This window comes from Bos taurus, chromosome 2, assembly GCF_002263795.3.
Source record: "Bos taurus isolate L1 Dominette 01449 registration number 42190680 breed Hereford chromosome 2, ARS-UCD2.0, whole genome shotgun sequence".
Lineage (NCBI taxonomy): Eukaryota > Metazoa > Chordata > Mammalia > Artiodactyla > Bovidae > Bos > Bos taurus.
The window spans coordinates 77,045,714-77,072,293 of record NC_037329.1 but is presented as its reverse complement, the minus strand read 5'-3'; the positions used below and the strand labels follow the sequence as shown (position 1 = coordinate 77,072,293).

The 26,580-nt window shown below is 39.4% G+C and overlaps 1 protein-coding gene across 1 annotated transcript; it reads right to left on the bottom strand.

Moving 5' to 3' along the window:
* Nucleotides 1–23,604: 23,604 nt before the first annotated feature.
* Nucleotides 23,605–25,074, bottom strand: LOC782779 (dnaJ homolog subfamily A member 1-like). Its single transcript, XM_059878658.1, has one exon. It carries the CDS (start codon nt 24,948–24,950, stop codon nt 24,435–24,437), a length of 516 nt encoding a protein of 171 aa, XP_059734641.1. The 5' UTR covers nt 24,951–25,074; the 3' UTR covers nt 23,605–24,434.
* Nucleotides 25,075–26,580: the final 1,506 nt, after the last annotated feature.

The following is a 26,580-nucleotide window of genomic DNA, read 5'->3' as shown; positions in this document are numbered from 1 at the left end:
GACCCCTTTTACTGACTACAACCCTGAATTCCATGCATGCACACTAAGTAACTTCAGTCATGTTCAACTCTGTGTGACCCTATTAACTGTAACTTGCCAGGATTCTCTGCCCATGGGATTCTCCAGGTAAGAATACTTGAGTTAGTTGTAAAACTCAGTTCAGTTCAGTTCAGTCACTCAGTAGTGTCTGACTCTTTGCAACCACATGGACTGCAGCACTCCAGGCCTCCCTGTCCATGACTAACTCCCAAAGTTCACTCAAACTCATGTCCATTGAGTCAGTAATGCCATCCAACCATCTCATCCTCTGTCATCCCCTTCTCCTCCTGCATTAAATCTTTCCCAGCATCAGCGTCTTTTCCATTGAATCAGTTCTTCGCATCAGGTGGCAAAAGTATCGGAGTTTCACCTGTAGCATCAGTCCTTACAATGAACAGATCAGATCAGTCCCTCAGTCGTGTCCAACTCTTTGCGACCTCATGAATCACAGCACGCCAGGTCTCCCTGTCCATCAGCAACTCCCAGAGTTCACCCAGACGCATGTCCATCGAGTCAGTGATGCCATCCAGCCATCTCATCCTATGTCGTCCCTTTCTCCTCCTGCCCCCCATCCTTCCCAGCATCAGAGTCTTTTCCAACGAGTCAACTCTTCGCATGAGGTGGCCAAAGTACTGGAGTTTCAGCTTTAGCGTCATTTCTTCCAAAGAAAGCCCAGGGCTGATCTCCTTCAGAATGGACTGGTTGGATCTCCCTGCAGTCCAAGGGACTTGCAAGAGTCTTCTCCAACACCACAGTTCAAAAGCATCAATTCTTTGGCACTCAGCCTTCTTCACAGTCCCACTCTCACATCCATACATGACCACTGGAAAACCATAGCCTTGACTAGACGGACCTTTGTTGCCAAAGTAATGTCTCTGCTTTTGAATATGCTATCTAGGTTGGTCATAACTTTCCTTCCAAGGAGTAAGCGTCTTTTAATTTCATGGCTCCAATCACCATCTGTAGTGATTTTGGAGCCCAGAAAAATAAAATTGACACTGTTTCCACTGTTTCCCCATCTATTTCCCATGAAGTTATGGGACCGGATGCCATGATCTTCGTTTTCTGAATGTTGAGCTTTAAGCCAACTTATTCACTCTCCACTTTCACTTTCATCAAGAGGCTTTTTAGTTCCTCTTCACTTTCTGCCATAAGGGTGATGTCCTCTGCATATCAGAGGTTATTGATATTTCTCCCGGCAATCTTGACTCCAGCTTGTGTTTCTTCCAGTCCAGCGTTTCTCATGATGTACTCTGCATAGAAGTTAAATAAACACGGTGACAATATACAGCCTTGACATACTCCTTTTCCTATTTGGAACCGGTCTGTTGTTTCCATGTCCAGTTGCTTCCTGACCTGCATGCAAATTTCTCAAGAGGCAGGTCAGGTGTTCTGGTATTCCCATCTCTTTCAGAATTTTCCAGTTTATTGGGATCCACAGAGTCAAAGTCTTTGGTATAGTCAATAAAGCAGAAATAGAGGTTTTTCTGGAACTCTCTTGCTTTTTCCATGATCCAGCAGATTTTGGCAATTTGATCTCTGGTTCCTCTGTCTTTTCTAAAACCAGCTTGAACATCAGGAAGTTCACAGTTCACATATTGCTGAAGCCTGGCTTGGAGAATTTTGAGCATTACTTTACTAACGTGTGAGAAAATGCAATTGCGTGGTAGTTTGAGCATTCTTTGGCATTGCCTTTCTTTGGGATTGGAATGAAAACTGACCTTTTCCAGTCCTGTGGCCACTGCTGAGTTTTCCAAATTTGCTAGCATATTGAGTGCAGCACTTTCACAGCATCATCTTTCAGGATTTGGAATAGCTCAACTGGAATTCTATCACCTCCACTAGATTTGTTCGTAGTGATGCTTTCTAAGGCCCACTTGACTTCACATTCCAGGATGTCTGGCTCTAGGTCAGTGATCATACCATCGTGATTATCTGGGTCATGAAGATCTTCTTTGTACAGTTCTTCTGTGTATTCTTGCCATCTCTTCTTAATATCTTCTGCTTCTGTTAGGTCCATACCATTTCTGTCCTTTATCGAGCCCATCTTTGCATGAACTGTTCCTTTGGTATCTCTGATTTTCCTGAAGAGATCTCAAGTCTTTCCCATTCTGTTGTTCTCCTCTATTTCTTTGCATTGATTGCTGAAGAAGGCTTTCTTATCTCTTCTTGCTGTTCTTTGGAACTCTGCATTCAGATGTTTATATCTTTCCTTTTCTCCCTTGCTTTTCGCTTCTCTTCTTTTCACAGCTATTTGTAAGGCCTCCCCAGACAGCCATTTTGCTTTTTTGCATTTCTTTCCCATGGGGATGGTCTTGATCCCTGTCTCCTGTACAATATCACGAACCTCATTCCATAGTTCATCAGGCACTCTATCTATCAGATCTAGGCCCTTAAATTTATTTCTCACTTCCACTGTATAATCATAAGGGATTTGATTTAGGTCATACCTGAATGGTCTAGTGGTTTTCCCTACTTTCTTCAATTTCAGTCTGAATTTGGCAATAAGGAGTTCATGGTCTGAGCCACACTCAGCTCCTGGTCTTGTTTTTGCTGACTATATAGAGCTTCTCCATCTTTGGCTGCAAATAATATAATCAATCTGATTTCGGTGTTGCCCATCTGGTGATGTCCATGTATAGAGTCTTCTCTTGTGTTGTTGGAAGAGGGTGTTTGTTATGACCAGTGCATTTTCTTGGCAAAACTCTATTAGTCTTTGCCCTGCTTCATTCCCTATTCCAAGGCCAAATTTGCCTGTTAGTCCAGGTGTTTCTTGACTTCCTACTTTTGCATTCCAGTCCCCTATAATGAAAAGGACATCTTTTTTGGGTGTTATTTCTAAAAGGTCTTGTACGTCCTCATAGAACCGTTAAACTTCAGCTTCTTCAGTGTTACTGGTTGGGGCATAGACTTGGATTACTTTCATATTGAATGGTTTGCCTTGGAAATGAACAGAGATCATTCTGTCGTTTTTGAGGTTGCATTCAAGTACTGCATTTCGGACTCTTTTGTTGACCATGATGGCCACTCCATTTCTTCTGAGGGATTCCTGCCCGCAGTAGTTGATATAATGGTCATCTGAGTTAAATTCACCCATTCCAGTCCATTTTAGTTCACTGATTCCTAGAATGTTGACATTCACTCTTGCCATCTCTTGTTTGACCACTTCCAGTTTGCCTTGATTCATGGACCTGACATTCCAGGTTCCTATGCTTGCTTCTATCACCAGTCATATCCACAGCTGGGTATTCTTTTTGCTTTGGCTCCATCCCTTAATTCTTTCTGGAGTTATCTCTCCACTGATCTCCAGTAGCATATTCGATACCTACTGACCTGGGGAGTTTCTCTTTCAGTATCCTATCATTTTGCCTTTTCATACTGTTCATGGGGTTCTCAAGGCAAGAATACTGAAGTGGTTTGCCACTCCCTTCTCCAGTGGACCACATTCTGTCAGATCTCTCCACCATGACCCACCCGTCTTGGGTTGTCCCAAGGGCATGGCTTAGTTTCATTGAGTTAGACAAGGCTGTGTTCCTAGTGTGATTAGATTGACTACTTTTCTGTGAGTATGGTTTCAGTGTGTTTGCCCTCTGATGCCCTCTTGCAACACCTACCGTCTTACTCGGGTTTCTCTTACCTTGGGCATGGGGTATCTCTTCACAGCTGCACCAGCAAAGCACAGCCATTATCTTTGCCCTCTGATGCCCTCTTGCAACACCTACCGTCTTACTTGGGTTTCTCTTACCTTGGGCATGGGGTATCTCTTCACAGCTGTACCAGCAAAGCACAGCCATTGCTCCTTATCTCCTCCTTATCCTTATGAGGGTATCTCCTCACCACCGCCCTTCCTGACCTTCAACGTGGGATTGCTCCTCTAGGCCCTCCTGCACCTGAGCAGCCACGGCTCCTTGGACGTGGGGTTGGTCCTCCCGCCACCGCCCCTGGCCTCAGGCATGGGGTTGCTCCTCCCGGCCGCCGCTCCTGGCCTCGGACATGAGGTAACTCCTCTCGGCCGTTCCTGCGCCATTGCAGTCTGGTGCTCTTGGCCATTGCCCCTGACCTCGGAGGTGGGTTAATTCCTCTTGGCCACTGCCCTTCGTGCATGGGGTCGTCCAGGCTTCTGCCCCTGACCTCGGACATGGGGTGGCTCCTCTTGGCAGCGCTTAGTGCACCGGTCGCAGCCACCTGCGCTTAGCGCGCCAGTCAATGAACATTCAGGAATTATTTCCTTTAGATGGATCCTTTGGATCTCCTTGCAGTCCAAGGGGCTCTCAAGCATCTTCTCCAACACCACAGTTTAAAAGCATCTCAATTCTTCAGTGCTCAGCTTTCTTTATAGTCCAACTCTCACATCCATACATGACTACTGGAAAAAACAATAGCTTTGATAAGGTTGACCTTTACTGGCAAAGTAATGTCTCTGCTTTTTAATATGCTGTGTAGGTTGGTCATAGCTTTTCTTCTAAGGAGCAAGTGTCTTAATTTCATGGCTTCAGTCACCATCTGCAGTGATTTTGGACCCCCCCAAAAATAGTCTGTCACTGTTTTCATTATTTCCCCATCTATTTGCTGTGAAGTGATGGGACCAGATGCCATGATCTTAGTTTTCTGAGTGTTGAGTTTTAAGCCAGCTTTTTAACTCTCCTCTTTCACTTCCATCAAAAGGCTCTTTAGTTTTCACTTTCTGCCATAAGGGCGATGACATCTGCATATCTGACGTTATTGATATTTATCCTTGTGATCTTGATTCCAGCTTGTGCTTCACCCACCCCAGCATTTCTCATGATGTTAAGTTAAATAAGCAGGGTGACAATATACAGCCTTGACATACTTCTTTCCCGATTTGGACAGTCTGTTGTTCCATGTCCAGTTCTAATTGTTGCTTCTTGGCCTGCATACAGAATTCTCAGGAGGCAGGTCAGGTGGTCTGGTATTCCCATCTCTTTAAGAATTTTCCAGTTTGTTCTGATCTACACAATCAAAGGCTTTGGTGTAGTCAATAAAGCAGAAGTAGTTGTAAAATTAACTAACAATTATAATGGGGATTTACTGTACCATACTCTAGGGAATCTTTCTGACCCAGGGATTGAACCTATGTGTCTTACATCTAACCTGCATTGTCAGGATGATTCTTTACCACTAGGACCACCTGGAAAGCTCTGAATCCTGAAATAAGCCCATCCAAATCCAATGCCAAATCACCCCCTCTGACCATTCTTTCAAGCATGTTTCATTCTGTATGTTGTGATAGATTATTCTAAAAATAGCCACAGCAATATTGCTAGTCCCCCCCATACTCTGTGAAGACCTTGCCACTCCTTATCAAGAAGTTAAGTATTTCTTCTAAGGCAGAAGTCTTTTAGGCAGATCCCTGGCTACCAGGACATGTAAACAACCTAAGTGTCCATCAACAGATAAATGGCTAAATATGTTGTACATATATACAATGGAATGTTACTTGGTCATAAAAAAGAATGAAATAATGCCATTTATAGCAACATGGATGGACCTAGAGGTGATTATACTAAGTGATGTAAGTCATATAGAGAAAGACAAATATCTTTGATGTCACTTATTGTGGCTTCTAAAAAAAGTCACACAGATAAACTTATTTTCAAAACAGAAATAGATACACACTTAGAGAATGAACTTATTGTTACTGGGGGGAGGAGTGGGGGAGGAAGGATAGATTGGGAATTTGAGGTTGAACAGAAAAGCTTAAGATTCTGCAAATGCCTCCTTAAATTGGGCTATAGGCACCTCACTTGCTCGTCTGATCTCTGCTTCTTAATCTCTTTCTAAATATATTTCCCTGACAAAAATCCTAGCTTGTATCTGTAATCCAGTGATAAAATGAGCAAGCTCACAAGTTTGACTTTCTGGGTTTGAATCTCAAATTTGCACTAACAACCTATTTCACCACCAGGCATGATTTTTACCCCAAGTACTTAAGTTTTGACGTCTATTAAGTGAAAGAGGAGAGTGAAAAAGTTGGCTTAAAGCTCAACATTCATAAAATGAAGATCGTGGCATCTGGTCCCATCACTTCATGGCAAATAGATGGGGAAACAGTGGAAACAGTGGCAGACTTTATTTTGGGGGGCTCCAAAATCACTGCAGGTGGTAATTGCAGCCATGAAATTAAAAGATGCTTACTCCTTGAAAGGAAAGTTATGACCAACCTAGATAGAATATTCAAAAGCAGAGACATTACTTTGCCAACAAAGGTATGTCTAGTCAAGGCTATGGTTTTTCCAGTAGTCATGTATGGATGTGAGAGTTGGACTGTGAAGAAGGCTGAGCGCCAAAGAATTGATGCTTTTGAACTGTGGTGGTGGAGAAGACTCTAGCCCTGGGTGTTCTTTGGAATGAATGATGCTAAAACTGAAACTCCAATACTTTGGCCACCTCATGCGAAGAGCTGACTCGTTGGAAAAGACTCTGATGCTGGGAGGGATTGGGGGCAGGAAAAGATGGGGACGACAGAGGATGAGATGGCTGGATGGCATCACCTACTCGATGGATGTGAGTTTGAGTGAACTCCAGGAGTTGGTGATGGACAGGGAGGCCTGGCATGCTGCAATTCATGGGGTTGCAAAGAGTCGGACATGACTGAGCGACTGAACTGAACTGAACGGAAATGGTCATGGTATCATGTATCTCTTAGGGCTAATGGAGAGATTAAATTAATTAATGAAAATAAAGATCTTAAAACCAGGCCTGTAAAACAAACAAAATCGACTATTATTATTCCGCATTATAATTGTTTTCCTATCCTTACATGTCTCTGCATAATACTTTCTATGTATATGACATTGTATTTATGGTCAGAATAAAGAATAACACTTTATTTGAGTCTCTCCACTGCTACTGCTGATACTAACATTATTTGACTCACTAGGCCCAAATTTAAAATAATATTTGAACTACTGTCTTCCTTTAGCCAATTTTAGTAAATTTTGGTAATGAAACCCATTGTACTCTTCTCTCCTTTTTCATCTAGTCTTTTGGACTCTAGATAGCTGATGAAATTCTGACAGAATGAGAATTAGCATTTAAGGGTGTTTTACTGATATCTCAGTGGGATCACCACCCCACCCAAAGAAAGAAAATAAATAGATACTGTAAGTAGCATTCTTCTGGCCACTCATTGCCACTTCTGGCTGTCATGCATCATTCACACTCAAATTCTTCTAAGGTCTCTTATTGTGTTAAATTCTTCTTTTCCCCTCCAGTTCTCTCATCAGAAAAAGGGCTGAATTGAATTAGTTCAATAATCTCAGCTCTACTGTCAGCCTCTACTTATCTCAGCTTTACTATTAAGGCTATCCAAAAAAGTAACTTATTTGGTTTCATTTTTCATTAACATATAAAATATATTTTCCCAAGTAGTCTCCTGAATGTGCTATAAAACAAAATTGCTAGTTTAAATATGTGCCTGTGTGTACTGTAATTCATTATAGTTTTTTCATGATACACATGACACTTTTTCAGCTTTGACCTTTCTAATTGGCCACATTTAGTGTATTTGTTGGTGCTGTTTAGTTGCTAATTCCCAGGCAAGAATCCTGGAGTGGGTTGCCACTTCTTTCTCCAAGGGATCTTCTTGACTCAGAGATCAAACCTGCATCTCCTGCATTGCAGGCAAATCCTTTATTGCTGAGCCACTGGGGAAGCCCTTAGGGTAAATTGCTCAATATTACATAATATTGAAGATAATTTTCCAATCAAATGAGTGAATTGCAGAAGGATATTTTAAAAGATACTGGAAAGAGAAAAATCTATCCTGGAAGACTAGCAATTTGATTTATTAAAGGAAAACAAGCAGTGATTTTGCAGGTTGATATCTCAAGAGACTGCATTTTGCGAGAGAACTTTTCCTTCCTGTAAATATTGGACAGTTTTTAAACAATTAGGAATCTGTGACCAAATATTGATAAATGGTAGATAAAACTTCCCTCAGGAATTGAACAAGCGGCAGATGATTGAGTACCTTGAAAGTCTGTGACTGATGCTTTCCTTCAAGACACTGTTACCTGCAGCTTGTTGTTCAGTCACTCAGTTGTGTACAACTCTTTGCTAGAATGCCTCGAATTTGAAAAGTAATGAAAAGCTGGTATGGGAATTTTATTGGGGTATATATAATTTCAAGTCATAGAAGTAACATCTGATCCACACCCTCACCATCTATAATATTTAATATCAACGGTTAAGCCTATTAACAGAAAACTATAAAAGCAAATGTATATGCTCCAAAAACATAATGCCTTTATGATGACAAAAACACAAACTGCTATAGAGCATACTGCCTCATCCCTGATATCTTATGATTAACATTAACGATTAACAAAAAGGTCCAAAATGTCTGAATTCTGTTAGATGATTGAAAATCATAGATTCACCCTGACATATCTGAAGCACTGTCTAATGGATTGAAGAATGACCAACAGGCTAGATGTAATGTCAGTTGACAAACAGAAGTTTATTCAGCTAAGAGGCTTTCCTATGAAGTGCCATGGGGATGAGAGTTGGTTGCACCTAATCTGTTTTTGTTATTAATGATATGGAGCAGAGGATAAACAACAGATAAATGAGCAGGGAAAAGAGGAACAGAGAGAGTTGCATATCCATGCAATACAATGATGAGGCCCAAAGCAATTTGAAAATCTATAATGCATCCAAGAGATAACAAATCACTATTGACATTAGGAAATAGCAAAATATACATGAAAGCAAGCGAGGTATTCAAATTCAGAAAAAAAATAAAAACATGAGAATATATTAAGTTAAAATGATTAAGACTTGAAGGGGCAAGAACAAATCATATATGTAATTTTAATATGTTCAAGACAATAGGTATCTCTTAGTGTTATATGTACTTAGCCTTTGCTTGCTTTAATTCATCATGGGCTTCCCTGGTAGCCAGCTGATAAAGAATCTGCCAGCAATGTGGGAGACCTGGGTTCGATCCCTGGGTTGGGAAGATCCCCTGGAGTAAGGGAATAACTACCTATTCCAGTATTCTGGCTTGGAGAATTCCATGGACTGTGTAGTTCATGTGGTCACAAAAAGTTGGACACAATTGAGTGACTTTCATTTTTACTAATTCATCACGATTGTCATGCTGTTAATGTATTTATGCTTATTGTGAAGGCTTGCTGCTGCTACTGCTGCTAAGTTGCTTCAGTTGTGTCCGAATCTGTGAGACCCCATGGACTGCAGCCTACCAGGCTTCTCCATCCCTGGGATTCTCCAGGCAAGAACGCTGGAATGGGTTGCCATTTCCTTCTCCAATGCATGAAAGTGGAAAGTGAAAGTGAAGTCACTCAGTGGTGTCCAACTCTTAGCGACTCCATGGACTGCAGCCTAGCAGGCTCCTCCATCCATGGGATTTTCCAGGCAACAGTACTGGAGTGGGGTGCCATTGCCTTCTCCCACTGTGAAGGCTTCAGTTCAGTCGCTCAGTCGTGTCCGACTCTTTGGGACCCCATGAATCGTAGCACCCCAGGCCTCCCTGTCCATCACCAACTCCCAGAGTTCACTCAGACTCACTTCCATCGAGTCAGTGATGCCATCCAGCCATCTCATCCTCTGGCGTCCCCTTCTCCTCCTGCCCCCAATCCCTCCCAGCATCAGAGTCTTTTCCAACGAGTTAACTCTTCGCATGAGGTGGCCAAAGTACTGGAGTTTCAGCTTTAGCATCATTCCTTCCAAAGAAGTCCCAGGGCTGATCTCCTTCAGAATGGACTGGTTGGATCTCCTTGCAGTCCAAGGGACTCGAAAGAGTCTTCTCCAACACCACAGTTCAAAAGCATCGATTCTTCGGCACTCAGCCTTCTTCACAGTCCAACTCTCACATCCATACATGACCACTGGAAAAACCATAGCCTTGACTAAATGGACCTTTGATGGCAAAGTAATGTCTCTGCTTTTCAATATGCTATCTAGGTTGGTCATAACTTTTCTTCCAAGGAGTAAGCATCTTTTAATTTCGTGGCTGCAATCACCATCTGCAGTGATTTTGGAGCCCCCAGAAAAATAAAGTCTGACACTGTTTCCACTGTTTCCCCATCGATTTCCCATGAAGTGATGGGACTGGATGCCATGATCTTCGTTTTCTGAATGTTGAGCTTTAAGCCAACTTTTTCACTCTCCTCTTTCACCTTCATCAAGAGGCTTTCTCTTCACTTTCTGCCATAAGGGTGGTGTCATCTGCATATCTGAGGTTACTGATATTTCTCCCTGCAATCTGGATTCCAGCTTCTGCTTCTTTCAGCCCAGCCTTTCTCATGATGTACTCTGCATATAAATTAAATAAGCAGGGTGACAATATACAGCCTTGACGTACTCCTTTTCCTATTTGGAACCAGTCTGTTGTTCCATGTCCAGTTCTAACTGTTGCTTCCTGACCTGCATACAAATTTCTCAAAAGGCAGGTCAGGTGATCTGGTATTCCCATCTCTTTCAGAATTTTCCACAGTTTCTTGTGATCCACACAGTCAAAGGCTTTGGCATAGCCAATAAAGCAGAAATAGATGTTTTTCTGGAACTCTCTTGCTTTTTTGATGATCCAGCAGATGTTGGCAATTTGGTTTCTGGTTCCTCTGTGAAGGCTTACTTACATACAGATACATAGATTGTTATTGTATATTCTTCTGAAAAATAATGTAAAACAATATCAAAAGGACAGTGATGTAGCAAATACTCAACTTCTTTATGACTTTTCTTTTCAGGATCCTCTCAGTATGGAAAGTGTCAGTAGTAGTGCTGTGCCTCTTGTGGACATTGGGGACACATAAATTGACAACAGAAATTCACTATATCTACTCTTGCTCTGGAGAGATTCCCTCCCACTTTGTTTTGTGTTTTTGACCAAATACAATGAGATTTATTGTACAGGTTGACATGTTCACTTTCATGAATTTAAAACCTTGCAAAGCTATAGCCCCATTTTGGAGTTACCTTCTATGTGATCCTAATGATCTTTCCACTCTAAAAGATTTTACAACAATTTCCTAATTTTACACATTGTGAATCAGAAAGGACCAAATAAACAAAAAAAAGTTAGTCTTTGTGCAGAAAAAATAAGAGATTTTTAAGAAAGGCATTTGGCCCTCACCTCTGAACACATTATAGCTGATTGCATCCTCTTTATCTGTGGAAGACAGACCTAAGCTGGGACTAGAAACACCAGTCAACATAAAAGAACCAATTTATTGACTCCAGCTATAGTGGACTTCAAAAAGGCATGAAACAAATAATGAAACACTTAAAATAAAAATCAAAAGGTGGCCAAGTTGGTCATAGATCTACCAAATTGTGTTGGCTCAGGCTGTAGTAATTACATTAAAACATTCTTGGAACAGATACAGCCAAATATCAAATCATAGGCTCTTGGAATGGAAAGATAGATGAGGTCATCTATATTAACCCTCTAACTATATGCATAAATTCCAAATAAGTGATCCTGTAGCCTATTATTGCACATTTGTAGTGATGGCAAATTCACTGCCCCACCATACATTTCATTCCCTTTCAGGAAAACTGTAATGATTTGAAAGTCCTTTCTTCCATTAAGTGCAAATCTAGCTCCTCATAATTCTCACTTATAGATCTTAGTTCTTCTTTCTGTGGCTACAAAATAGAAACAGCCTAACAATTCCTTGTTCATACTAAATATGTGAAGGCAGAAATCATGGTAGCCTAAGTCTTCATCACAAGCTAAATATCACTTCCCCCAACCCTATCTCTTCTCTTGATAAGCTCTTGATGGTATATTCACCACTGTTTTGTCCTCTATATCTTCATCCCTAGTTGATCTTGGTCATTTAGAAGAGTTGTAGACAGGATGAAATATGCCACTGCTCTAAATGGTGATGCAGTCATGTGGCCCCATTTCTACTTGGTGTGGATATGGAATTTATTCTACTGCCAAAGGCAACACCAGTTCTACTATTAATAGAACATCTGTTGGTTCATAATGGTTGGTTCTCACCTGCACTGAATAACTTCTGGTACCTTCTTCTCTCAAATCTCTTTTTCTCATTGATAGATCATTGGTGCTTCAAGAATCTTTGAATGAAAATGTAATTTCTCATCCCACTACTCCTTCATGCAGGTCGTGTTAAAGTGTTAGTCACTCAGTCATGTCTAACTCTTTGTGACCCCTTGGATTCTAGCCTGCCAGGCTCCTCTGTCCATAGAAATTTTCAGGTAAGATTATTGGAGTGGATAGCCATTCCCTTCTCCAGGGGATCTTCCTGATTCAGGGATTGAACTCAGGTCTCCTGCACTGCAGACAGATTCTTTACCATCTGAGCCACCAGGGAAGCTCATACAATGATTTCAAATCAGTTATGTGACAGCACAGCTATTTATTATTAAATTACTGACAAGTGAGTAAGGAATCTGATAAAATGAATGGGAATTTTATACAGAGAAGGAAAGGGGATAGGAGAATATACATGTTAAAGAAAAAACATACTTTGCTAATCTACACATTTTTCCTAAAGTCCTATTCCCAAGAAATATGTTCAGTTCAGTTCAGTTCAGCCGCTCAGTCATGTCTGACTCTTAGGGACCCCAAGAATTGCAGGATGACAGGCCTCCGTGTCCATCACCAACTCCCGGAGTTCACTCAAATTCATGTCCATCGAGTCAGTGATGCCATCCAGCCATCTCATTCTCTGTCGTCCACTTCTGCTCCTGCCCCAATCCCTCCCAGCAACAGAGACTTTTCCAATGAGCCAAATTTTCACATGAGGTGGCCAAAGGACTGGAGTTTCAGCTTTAGCATCATTCCTTCCAAAGAAATCCCAGGGCTGATCTCCTTTAGAATAGACGGGTTGAATCTCCCTGAAGTCCAAGGGACTCTTAAGAGTCTTCTCCAACACCACAGTTCAAAAGCATCAAATCTTCGGCACTCAGCTTTCTTCACAGTCCAACTCTCACATCCATACATGACTACTGGAAGAACCATAGCCTTGACTAGATGAACCTTTGTTGGCAAAGTAATATCTCTGCTTTTGAATATGCTATCTAGGTTGGTCATAACTTTCCTTCCAAGGAGTAAGCATCTTTTAATTTCATGGCTGCAATCACCAGCTGCAGTGATTTTAGAGCCCCCCAAAATAAAGTCTACCACTGTTTCCACTGTTTCCCCATCTATTTGCCATGAAGTGATGGGACCAGATGCCACGACCTTAGTTTTCTGAATGTTGAGCTTTAAGCCAACTTTTTCACTCTCCACTTTCACTTTCATCAAGAGGCTTTTTAGTTCCTCTTCACTTTCTGCCATAAGGGTGGTGTCATCTGCATATCTGAGGTTATTGATGTTTCTCCCTGCAATCTTGATTCCAGCTTGTGCTTCCACCAGCTCAGCATTTCTCATGATGTACTCTGCATAGAAGTTAAATAAACAGGGTGACAATATACAGCCTTGACATACTCCTTTTCCTATTTGGAACCAGTCTGTTGTTCCATGTCCAGTTCTAACTGTTGCTTCCTGACCTGCATATAGGTTTCTCAAGAGGCAGGTCAGGTGGTCTGGTATTCCCATCTCTTTCAGAACTTTCCACAGTTTATGTGATCCACACAAGTCAACGGCTCTGGCATAGTCAATAAAGCAGAAAAAGATGTTTTTCTATAACTCTCTTGCTTTTTCAATGATCCAGTGGATGCTGGTAATTTGATCTCTGGTTCCTCCGCCTTTTCTAAAACCAGCCTGAACATCTGGAAGTTCACGGTTCACGTTTTGCAGATTTATTGAGATATAATTGTCATTTTTGAAGACAAATAGATTTGGCCATGAATATATGCTCATCCACCTATGACAGAACTGCAAAATTTCTCTAATACTTAATTTTCTTCTTTATAAAATTATGTTAATTATAACATCGAGTTTAAAGGTTTAAAATGAGAATTAGGTAAAATAACATACTAAATTGATGTGCACAATTTATGAGTATAAAGCCCTACATCTATGTACAGTAACTTTTCTTTTCCTCCCTGGTACCTAAGATATGATTCATGAAAAGTTGTAAGTCTAAAGATATCTCTTTAGTAATTCCCATTGCTCTTAATTCAAACCCTGGCCTAAAAGTAAATAGATACTTAAATAATTGTGATTTGAGAGGAAATGAAAGTAACTTGTTGCCTGCAAGCATTCCCTCTACCTCATGCTATTGTGTTTTGATCCCTTTTGAGTAGTTTCTCAAATCTCTTTTCTCTGTGAGAGCTGAATGATCAGGAAGTGTAGGGGAAAGGGAAAGAAAGTAGATAAAGCTAAGATGAAGGTATGAATCAGTGGCCACTTCGAGAAGGTCAGCTCAGGAAGGATGCTTCTGCATAGCTGGGAAATGGAAAAACTACAATGCAAGTGATATGGATGGCAATGGGGAAGGGGAACAATTTGGTCCTCGTTGGGAAGTCCCCCTATAAACTTGGGATATTTATGTCATATTTTAGAATGGATTAGACTTGTGCCTAATTGACATGGAAGGAACATATCAAAGCCAACAGAAGACAGCTGACCCAAAGGGCAGGAAACACTCATTTTTGGCATTAAAAAAAAAAAAAAATTACCAGAAGAATAATAAGAGCCAGGGCATGAAACTCATGGCAGAGCATAAGGTAATCAACCAGAAACCCATGGAATGACTCAGGAGGCAGAAGTTAATGTAAGATGAAGATTCTGATTATCTCATGGAAAGAGCAGGGATGCTAGACTTGCATCACCAATGGACAGTGGTACCTGAGTACAGAAAGTAGAATTCTCCAAAGGTCCAGAGAGAGAGACTGTACAGACAGATTGTACAAAACAAATATCCCTTTAAACTATATCCTGTGTTGTCCTTGACCAAATCAATGTATTCAAATTCTCATATTATTTTGTTAAGACACCTTTATCTTTCATGACATAGAAATACTGGGAATGCCATAATATGTACATCTGACCTAAATGCCACACCATAATAATCACTGGTATATTAACTATTCATTATGAAGTTGGTTATATCTAAGCACATAAAGCAGGAGGGTAATGATTAAAGTACCAGTGACTGAAGGAGCCACAACTATACATGGCTTTTTGCTTTATTTTAATTTTGACTATAGATAATGCTCTCTGTTTACTTGCCTTGCTTTAGAGAAACTCTGGTTTTTAGTTTGTTTCAATGTGTGATTATTTTCAACCTGCAAATATATCATTACTGTATTCTTTGCTGATGAATTCAGCCACTAATTTCCCATAAATTAAGAAAAATAATCCTTTTCTTGAATAAGTAGAATTTTTAAAATATACTTGTAAAAGAGTAAATAAAATCTCACTTTCATCATGGTTTGAACAAATCCAATTTAGTTTTTAGGGGCTTTTATTGCTCTAAATGAGGCACAATTTTAGTTCTTAAAAGGCTATCTTGAAAAAGGTCAGCTGTGTTATGAGTCTTCTGTCAAGAGCCTTTACTTCAGGTGTGTATGCAAGGCAGCACAAAATGAGTGACCTCACTGTCTCCTGAACACTCACACACATGGACTCACACCAACACACCAGCCGTGTAACAGACAGCAGAAGTTCAATCACACTGCTGATTTAGCCTAACCCAGATTCAATCCAAAGCCCCTGAAGTGTGACCTTAGATGATGTATTTAATATCTCTGAACCTCGTTTCCTTGCCTGCCAAACTTACACATTTATTATACCAGTTTGAATAATGCTAACATTATGTCTAGCAAATAGAAGGTGTGTGTCATATAGTGGCCAGTATTATCATCATCCATAGGTAGAAAACATTTAGCATAGTGCCATATGCTTATATGCTATTTAAGAAGTAGTGTCTAGTACTATATGTATTACTCTTTTATCTTAGTATTAGGTGTGGAGCACCAGACCAAATACCATAGATAAATAAATATATATATATATCCCACAGTAAACGTGGAAAATTCTTCAAGAGATGGGAATACCAGACCACCTGATCTGCCTCTTGAGAAATTTGTATGCAGGTCAGGAAGCAACAGTTAGAACTGGACATGGAACAACAGACTGGTTCCAAATAGGAAAAGGAGTACGTCAAGGCTATATATTGTCACCCTGTTTATTTAACTTATATGTAGAGTACATCATGAGAAACGCTGGGCTGGAAGAAACGAAACACAAGCTGGAATCAAGATTGCCAGGAGAAGTATCAATAACCTCAGATATGCAGATGATACCACCCTTATGGCAGAAAGTGAAGAGAAACTAAAAAGCCTCTTGATGAAAGTGAAAGTGGAGAGTGAAAAAGTTGGCTAAAAGCTCAACATTCAGAAAACTAAGATCATGGCATCTGGTCCCAGCACTTCATGGGAAATAGATGGGGAAACAGTGGAAACCGTGTCAGACTTTATTTTTCTGGGCTCCAAAATCACTGCAGATGGTGACTGCAGCCATGAAACTAAAAGACACTTACTCCTTGGAAGGAAAGTTATGACCAAGCTAGACAGCATATTCCAAAGCAGAGACATTACTTTGCCAACAAAGGTTCGTCTAGTAAAGGCTATGGCTTTTCCTGTGGTCATGTATGGATGTGAGAGTTGGACTGTGAAGAAGGCTGAACACGGAAGACTCGATGCTTTTGAACTGTGGTGTTGGAGAAGACTCTTGAGAGTCCCTTGGACTGCAAGGATACCCAACCAGTCCATTCTGAAGGATATCAGCCCTGGGATTTTTTTGGAAGGAATGATGCTAAAGCTGAAACTCCAGTCCTTTGGCCACCTCATGCGAAGAGTTGACTCATTGGAAAAGACTTTGATGCTGGGAGGGATTGGGGGCAGGAGGAGAAGGGGATGACAGAGGATGAGATGGCTGGATGGCATCACTGACTCGATGGACGTGAGTCTGAGTGAACTCCGGGAGTTGGTGATGAACAGGGAGGCCTGGGGTACTGCGATTCATGGGGTCCCAAAGAGTCGGAAACGACTGAGTGACTGATCTGATCTATATATTTCAGCTTTAGCATCATTCCTTCCAAAAAAATCCCAGGGCTGATATCCTTCAGAATGGACTGGTTGGGTATCCTTGCAGTCCAAGGGACTCTCAAGAGTCTTCTCCAACACCACAGTTCAAAAGCATCGAGTCTTCCGTGTTCAGCCTTCTTCAGAGTCCAACTCTCACATCCATACATGACCACAGGAAAAGCCATAGCCTTTACTAGACGAACCTTTGTTGGCAAAGTAATGTCTCTGCTTTGGAATATGCTGTCTAGCTTGGTCATAACTTTCCTTCCAAGGAGTAAGTGTCTTTTAGTTTCATGGCTGCAGTCACCATCTGCAGTGATTTTGGAGCCCAGAAAAATAAAGTCTGACACGGTTTCCACTGTTTCCCCATCTATTTCCCATGAAGTGCTGGGACCAGATGCCATGATCTTAGTTTTCTGAATGTTGAGCTTTTAGCCAACTTTTTCACTCTCCACTTTCACTTTCATCAAGAGGCTTTTTAGTTTCTCTTCACTTTCTGCCATAAGGGTGGTATCATCTGCATATCTGAGGTTATTGATACTTCTCCTGGCAATCTTGATTCCAGCTTGTGTTTCGTTTCTTCCAGCCCAGCGTTTCTCATGATGTACTCTACATATAAGTTAAATAAACAGGGTGACAATATATAGCCTTGACGTACTCCTTTTCCTATTTGGAACCAGTCTGTTGTTCCATGTCCAGTTCTAACTGTTGCTTCCTGACCTGCATACAAATTTCTCAAGAGGCAGATCAGGTGGTCTGGTATTCCCATCTCTTGAAGAATATATATATAAATGACACATAAAATACAAGTGATGGTTGCACAGTATACTAAAAGCTATTCTTATACAAATAGAGTAGGTGAGATGCATCTAGGTCAAGACCACATTTCTAGGAGCCCATGATAAATGATACTGAGAAGAAGGATGATTCATATTGCATATAAATCTCCTGGTACCAAACTAAACCCACAATATTTGCTTAATAAATGGTCACTATTGTGATCTCCAAAACGATTATCAAGACTAATAGGTTTACCATTGGCTCAATAGCCCCCATGTCAATATGAATATTTATGCTGCTTATAAGGGTTAACTTTAGGAAACCAGCTTTCATTTTCAATAAGCCTCTTGATATTTTGTTTTGTTTTCTTTTTTCAAAGTATTTAGCCCTTTTTTGATACAAGAATTATCTGAAACAAACAACACGAGCCTGTGCAAAGAAAAGAGTGAAGTGAAAGGGAAGAAACATCTGTGTCAGAATAATGGTAAATATGGGCAGATTGGATGTTTGTTACTGATGCGGTTCCCTGACATAGACAATCCGTATGTCATTCTGTCAGCACACAGTGTTTGGGAGCCAACAATCACTGAACAAACTCACTGCCAAGTGCAGACTGTGGGGTACAGATGTGAAGGGGATTTTTCTGTTAAGGAATATTCTCTGTTCACAATTCCAAGAACTAGGACCACAATCTTTTCCATCTAAGAAGGTTGAACTGCTTTAGCCAAGTTCAGTGTCATATTTTTGAGAAAAATTACCGTAATAAAGCTAACAGATAATCAAGAAAACTAGTTTTAAAGTGTTTTATTTGTTTGTTTGTTTTTGTCATTGGTTATTGCTCATGCCCATCTAAGCCTGCTATTAGATTGAGATTCAGAGAGTTGAAAAAATTCACCCAAGATTCACTCTGAAAATACACGTATATGCTCCAAACAGAACAAATAGAAATTTTCAAGCGTTATTTGGCAAAAGCTTAAGAATAAATTGTACTTCATGTACCATAGATTTAGAAGTTCCCCATCTGTGTGCCTACAAGAAGTCAAGCATAAGGTCACAAATAACTGAAGTACTTCTGCCTTTCTCTTCTTAATGTTTTTGTTGATTTAATTTTGTCAGTTATATGCAGGATAGCTCTAATATGTATAACATTTGATTCTTACACTTGTGAGAAATGGGTGGGCCATGATTATGATTAAATAGATAAGTCATGGTCATCATGAATTAATTTCAGATGCATGGACCACCTAATTTTCCCACCATTTCTTTAATATATCCAAGACTATTTTTAAGAGGCAACTACAAACTCCAGAACCCTTGGAGAATGAGCACTGTGGCTTAAGTTTACTTCATGTAAGTGACTACCAAGAATCATTCCTGAAAAATGAAGTCTGGTGGGAAAAAAAAAGAAGAGAGAACAAGATGATGGAAGATGAAAAAAGAAGATGACTGAGATAAAATTGATGATGAGGACTGAAGGAAAACCTCACTGTTATTTGGCAGCAAAAATTGGAGACTCTCATTTCTGGTCATCTCATATGACAAAGGGAATAAGTCTGATAACATATAAAATTTGCTATAGATATCTTAATTGGACTCCAGGAAAATTGAGAAGCTAAAAATCTTTAGGCTTTCTGGCTTCTATCTTTCTTATATTCTTATCTCTTCAACTCAAAATTCACCCATGGAAGTCTTAAATGAACATCCACTAATCCTCATTAAAGCCCTAGCTGACAGAACTTTATGAAAGCTCCTCTGGTCAAAGGTATTGGTGATGCCAACTTTAAATAATCCAAATTTCCTGTTTTTCCTTTGTTGCTTGTGCTACTGGTGTCATATCCAAGAAAGTACTGCCCAACTCAAGTTTATGACTATTAACACATATGGTTTCTTCTAACAATTTTGCAGTTTTAGATTTTGCATTTAGATGTATAATATTAATTTTTGTGTAAGATAGATGGTTGGGATCAAACTTCATTCTTTTGTATGTGAACATCCTGTTAAGACTAGCATCACTTGTTGAAAAGACTATTCTGTCCCCATTTAATTGTCTTGACATCCTTGTTGAAAATAAATTGACAATATATGCAAAGATTTATTTCTAAATTTTAATTTTATTTTCTTCAAATATATACACTAATCTTATTCTAGGAATACATTATTTTATTTACTCCAGCTATATAAATTTTCAAATCAAAAATAGTGGTAGTGACTACTAATAGATGCAGGGTTTCTTTTTGAAGATGATGAAATATTCTTGAGTTACATAATAGTGATGAAGGTGTAACTCTGTGAATGTACTAAAACCATTGATTTCCACATATTAAATGTATGGATTTTATGGTGTGTACATGATGTTTCCCAAAATGCTTAAAAATTCAGGAAACATTTCCCATAGAATCTGAGATCTGATATAAAGTTTTGATATAAAGATTTGTCAGGTGAGGAAAAATATAAAATTCTAGATGGGTTACTGAAGGATGTAAATGCAGAGTGATATAAGACCACATCAAATAGTCAGGAAGCTCAAAACTGTTTTGTATGATTTAAGTGTGAAATAGAATAAAACATTATGGGTGATTGTGTGGCAGGAGGAGGAAAGAATCTGTTGAGAATTTTATTCTACCCAACAAAAAGACATTCAGATTTTATTTTTTGACTGATCAAAATGTTTTTACTATGTACCATCTATATAAGTACTTACAGAGTTTCTAGTTATAAAATATAAGTATATGCTATTAAATAACTAGTTTAATAGCATATTCATACATTTTACATTAGTTTAAATTATTTAAAAGTCATAAAATATGGGCAAATATACAAAATAAACCTTAAAAACATGAACAGAAAGTCTAATTCCTTTTTCTCATCTCAAGCAATAAAGCTCATTCCGTGGGTATCACCAGGTAAATATGGAACTCTTTGCTGTTTTTTTTAAAGTGGATTTTAATTTAGTTTGCAATAATAAATCTAGAAAATATATCAAATTCCGAAAGGGACCCATTTTTAATAATTAAACCTAACCTGAGATGTTAATAGTGAAAAATTTGAGGGCTGGAGAATTGACACATTTTAAATAAAAGAGCCTTGATAGTCACACATTTCTTTATCCACTTGCCTTTATCCTACATTAGTCTCCTTTATTTTTGTTTAATTTATTTATTTTTAATTGGAGGACAATTGCTTTATAATGTGTTGGTTCTACCATAAATAAACATGAGTCAGACATAGGTATACGTCCCCTCCCTCTTGAACTTCCAACTTATCCCACCCCATTAAGTTGTCAGAGAGCACCAGTTTGAGTTCCCTGCTTCATAAGCAAATTCCCACTAGCTATCTGTTATACATATGTAATGTAAATGTGTATGTCTCAATGCTACTCTCTAAATTTGTCTCACCCTCTCCTTACTCCACTGTATCCACAAGTCTATTCTGTAGGTCTGTGTCTCAATTGTTTCCCTAAACTGACAAATTTCTTTTTGTATAATAGACTTTTGCTTCATTCACATCACTAGGACTCAAATTTGTTCCTTTCTATAGCTGAGTAACATCCCATCGCATATATGTACCACAACCTCCCCATCCATTCATCTGTTGATTGACATCCAGGTTGCCTCCATGTCCTGGCTATTGTAAATAATGCTGCAATGAACACTGAGGTACATATGCCTTTAGAATTGTGGTTTTCTCAGGGCATATGCCCAGTATGGGATTGCTGGATCATATGGTAGTTTTATTCCTAGCTTTGTTCTGGGCTGGATGAAGCACAAGCTGGAATCAAGATTGCCAGGAGAAATATTAATAATTTCAGATATGCAGATGGCATGACCCTTATGGCAGAAAGCGAAGAAGAACTAAAGAGCTTCTTGATGAAAGTGAAAGAGGAGAGTGAAAAAGTTGGCTTAAAAATCAACATTCAGAAAATGAAGATCATGGCATCTGGTCCCATCACTTCATGGCATATAGATGGGGAAACAATGGAAACAGTGTCAGACTTTATTTTTTGGGATGCCAAAAATCACTGAAGATGGTGACTGTAGCCATGAATTAAAAGACACCTGCTCCTTGGAAGGAAAGTTATAACCAACCTAGACAGCATATTAAAAAGCAGAGACATTACTTTGCCAACAAAGGTCCATCTAAGTCAAAGCTATGGTTTTTTCAGTAGTCATGTATGGATGTGAGAGTTGGACCATAAAGAAAGCCGAGAGTCAAAGAATTGATCCTTTTGAATTGTGGTGTTGGAGAACACTGTTGAGAGTCCCTTGGACTGCAAGATCTAAGCAGTCCATCCTAAAGGAAATCAATCCTGAATACTCATTGGAAGGACTGATGAAGAAGCTGAAATTCCAATACTTTGGCCACTGACTCATTGGAAAAGACCCTGATGCTGGGAAAGATTGAAGGCAAAAGAAGAAGGGGATGACAGAGGATGAGATGGTTGGATGGCATCATCAACTCGATGGACATGAGTTTGTGTATACTCCGGGAGTTGGTAATGGACAGGGAGGCCTGGCATGCTGCAGTCCATGGGGTCACAAAGAGTTGGACATGACTGAGTGACTGAAATGAATTGATTCCTAGTTTTTAAAGAAATATCCATACTGTTCTCTATAGTGGCTGTATCAATTTACATTCTTACCAACAGTAAAGCAGAGTTCCCTTTTCTCCACATCCTCTCTAACATCCTTTGTTTATAGATTTTTGATGATGGTCATTCTGACCAATATAAGGTGATAACCTCCTTTATTTTTAAGGGTCAAGCTATGGTGTAACAAAAGAATGGGATCTGGCCTTACCCTCAAACTATCCAGTTTAGCTGGTTATTTTTCTGGCTTGAGTGGAAAATGATTTGTATGTTACTTGAAATATATCATTCATGATTTTCCACTGTAAAAAGTGACAATAAGATAAAGTTTTGTTTATTCTTTTTTTTTTTTTGCTTTGTAATCAGTATATTAAAGAGACATTCATACATTTCAAGAATTGCTTAAATTCTGATACCAGCTTTAAGCTTGTGAACATATGACTTTAAACATACAATTAAAGCTATCCATCATAATTTGCTATACTACCAACATTAAATTACAGTTACTCTGGAGCATAAGTTAAATGGTTTAAAGTAAGCCTGTAACATACCTACAAAAACACCTTCCTATCTCATACATGCAAATTACTTCTCCATGTAAAGGTCTCATCACTCTAACCTCTAAGTTTCCCTGCTCCAGAAGTCACTACTCTAAGGCTTACTGCGGTCCAAATGTCGGGGGGCAGGGGGCAAAAAAAGTAACCAGGACAAATAGCTATATATATTAATAAAAGATGGCACAGCAAAAGAAGGGAATGCAATTCTACAAGTGTAAGCCCTCAAGAAGCAGCATATTATGATAAACCCCTTCTATACAAAGGTATCATTTCTATCACTGATACCACAGGCTAAATTAAATTATACAGCATGCCATCTTCAAGTAACAGTTGAGGCAATAGAATAAATGCAGAAGCATCGCAATGAATCCCACTTACTACATACAGACCAACACCTCTCTACATTAATTTCTTTGTCTGACTGCCAGTTAAACAGTTTTAATTTCATAGCTTAACAATTAAGGGTCATACACTGAAGTCAATACATACACCTGGCATTTCAATCTAAGCTATTCCATATACATAGCTGAAATCAATTACAAAATATGGCCTAACAAATGCTAGGGGAAATTTTTTAAAGTCATTTTTACAAGTACTAAACTTATCTTGCACACTGAAGTCATCATACATACAGGGCAAAGTCAGAGCTTTTATATTTGAGTTTATTCTTCATTTAACTTTTAAACACTACTATAGTTGAATATTAAAACAAAAGCAAGTAGTGAGCATATGATTATAGTCCTTCACTCAATCGCTACTGCAAATAAAACACCAGCAGTGAGTGTTATTCACAGGCCCTACTAAGAGGTCTGACACTGAACACCACCCCGAGGATGATGTTCATCATCCTCATATGCTTCTCCATTGTAATGGCACCGTCTTTCCTGATTTGGATCAAAGTCCACCAATTCTACCTGGTCCATTTCATCAGTCTCTTCTACTTCCTTCCTCTCAGGCAGAAGTTTTTCCAGCAAAGAGAGTTTATCAGGAGAGAGAAAGCCATTCTCAGGAAAGTTTACCTTAAATTCAATGATTAGGGGACCCTTTTCATATGGCCTACGATAAATTGGCATGCCTTCATTTAGCACACACTTGATATCTCCATGCTTGACAATTTGCCCTGGATGAGAAGTGATGACTATGGTTCAGTTGTCAAGAGTAGATATTGGCTTCTGGAAGCCACACAACGCCTCAACCAGCTGTATGTCCATACACATGAAAAGGTCTTCTCCTCGTAGAGTAAAAACAGCATGGTCCTTCTGATCTAAAACAATGATGATATCTCCTGGCTCCAGTCCTGGTTCTTGGTCTCCTTCACCATGGAATGTTATCTTCTGGCCATCTTTCATGCCTTTGTCAATATGAACTTCTAGAATTTTCTTTTCTCGAACTATCTTCCTTCCATTGCAGCTTTTACATCTATCTTTTGGACTGATCCGCTCCCCATGGCCCTGGCACTCCATGCAGACAGACTGAATTTACTGAACCATTCCAGGTCCTATCTGATGAATTCTTATTTGCATTCCAGTACCTTGGCAATTGGGACAGCATTCTACCGCTCCTTTTTTACCACCTCGGCCTTCACATTTGTCACAAATCACACTCTTTTGCATTGCTAGTTTTCTTGTTGCACCATTATATAAATCTTCTAAAGTTACTGTAAGTTGATGGACAACGTTCTTACCCCTCCTCTCTCTCTGCATCCTGCCTCCTCCTCCGAAAAACATATCAAAGATGTCCATGGGGGAGCCAAAACCACCACCTGCTCCACCTTCTTTAATTGCCTGTTCTCCTCCTTTGTCATATAACTCCCTTTTCTTTGCATTAGAGAGCACTTCGTAAGCTTGAGAAATCTGTTTAAACTTCTCGCCTTCATTTGGATTCTTATCAGGGTGGTACTTCAAGGCCAGTTTCCTGTAAGCCTTTTTCAATTCTTCTGGGGTGGCATTGGGTTTCACCCGCAAAACATCATAGTAAGTGGTTTCTTTCACCATTTTCTACAGCCGGTGAGAGGGCCGATGCCGGTGTGGGGGAGCGGGAAGGAGCGCGTTGCTGTGCGCAGCTCGGGCAGCCGCCGCTCCTCCGCCTTTCACCGAGCGTTCTGGAAAGTTCCGGCTGTTTATTCTTGATTACTCGAAAGAAACACAGATTCCTGAAGGGTTGGAAGACTGTTCTCTTCATCTCCCTTTACCCTTCATATAAAAAAGATAACGACAACAAAAGTGCTTCATATTTCATTAAGTAATATTCAAAGTCTTCTCACTATTTCATTTGATCATACTTTCAACTTGTAATACAGTAGAAGAAAAGAGTTTGCAATATCCATTTCATAAAAAAAAATAAAGGTAAGTAAAAATTTGTGGTGGGAGTATATACCCAAGCCTGCACCCAAGCTTCTTGCAAGTCCACAGGGGTTCGTGCTCAGGGCAGCAGGCAGGGCTCAGAGGGGAGGGACCACCATTCTGAGTTAGAATGCAAAGTCATGTGGGGAGCTGCTAAAGTTGCTGGCAATGCTCCTCAGGTCTGGAAGTGGCTGTAATGGAGGAGGAGGAAGAGCAGCAAGAAGTGGGTGGGGCCCTCAGAGGAGGACAAGGTGGTTCCTAGATCATCTAGTTACTGAAGTGATCCAACAGCACAGTTCAAAAGAATTCTGAAAACATAGAATCAAATAAAAAAATTTAGAAATGAAAGAGATGTTACAATGCTTACTGAGAAATGCAAAGATTCATGAGATTATTATAAAATATTATATGCCAACAAATTGAATCACCTATAAGAAATGGATATATTTCCATAAATTTACAACAAGACTGAACAAGGAAGAAACAGAAAATCTGAAGAGAATAATAACATGTAAGGAGTTTGATTCAGTAATCAAAAACTTTCTAGAAAGGAAAAGGCTCAGATCTGATGAAATTTCACATTACTGGTGAAATGTATTAAACATTTAAAGAGGAATTAATATCAGTCTTTCTAAACGTCCAAAAACTGAAAATGGAACCAGTCCAAAATCACTTTACAAGACCAAATTCACTCTGAAACCAAAGTCAGACAGGACACTACCAAAAAAAAAAAAAAAATCACAGATCAATATCTATGGTGAATATAAATACAAAAATCTTCACCAAAATACTAGAAAACCCACTTCCACTAAAAGGATTATATATCATGATCAAGTGGCATTTATCCATTAGATGCAATGATGATTCAAATCTGTAAATCAATGCAATACACCATGTTAGCAAAATGAGGGTAAAATTATATGATTATCTCAATAGATGTAAAAAGAAAAGCATTTGATGAAATTCAACATCATGATTAAAATTTTCAAGGAATCACATATAGAAGGAATACACCTCAACATAGTAAAGGCCACAATGACAAGCCCACCACAAACTTTATGCTCAATGATGAGGAACTGAAAGCTTTTTCTCTAAGTTCAAAAAGAAGACAAAGGTGCCCATTCTTATTATTTCTATTCAACATAGTACTGGAATTCCTAGCTAGAGCAATTAAGAAAAAAAGAAAAAAATCCAACTCAGAAAGGAAGTGGTAAAATTGTCTATATTTGCAGATTACATGGTATATAGAGAAGATACCTCTTAGAACTGATGAACAAATTCC

Excerpts from the sequence above, each read along its gene's own strand:
- LOC782779 (XM_059878658.1), bottom strand. The coding sequence starts at position 24,950 with ATGGTGAAAGAAACCACTTACTATGATGTTTTGCGGGTGAAACCCAAT.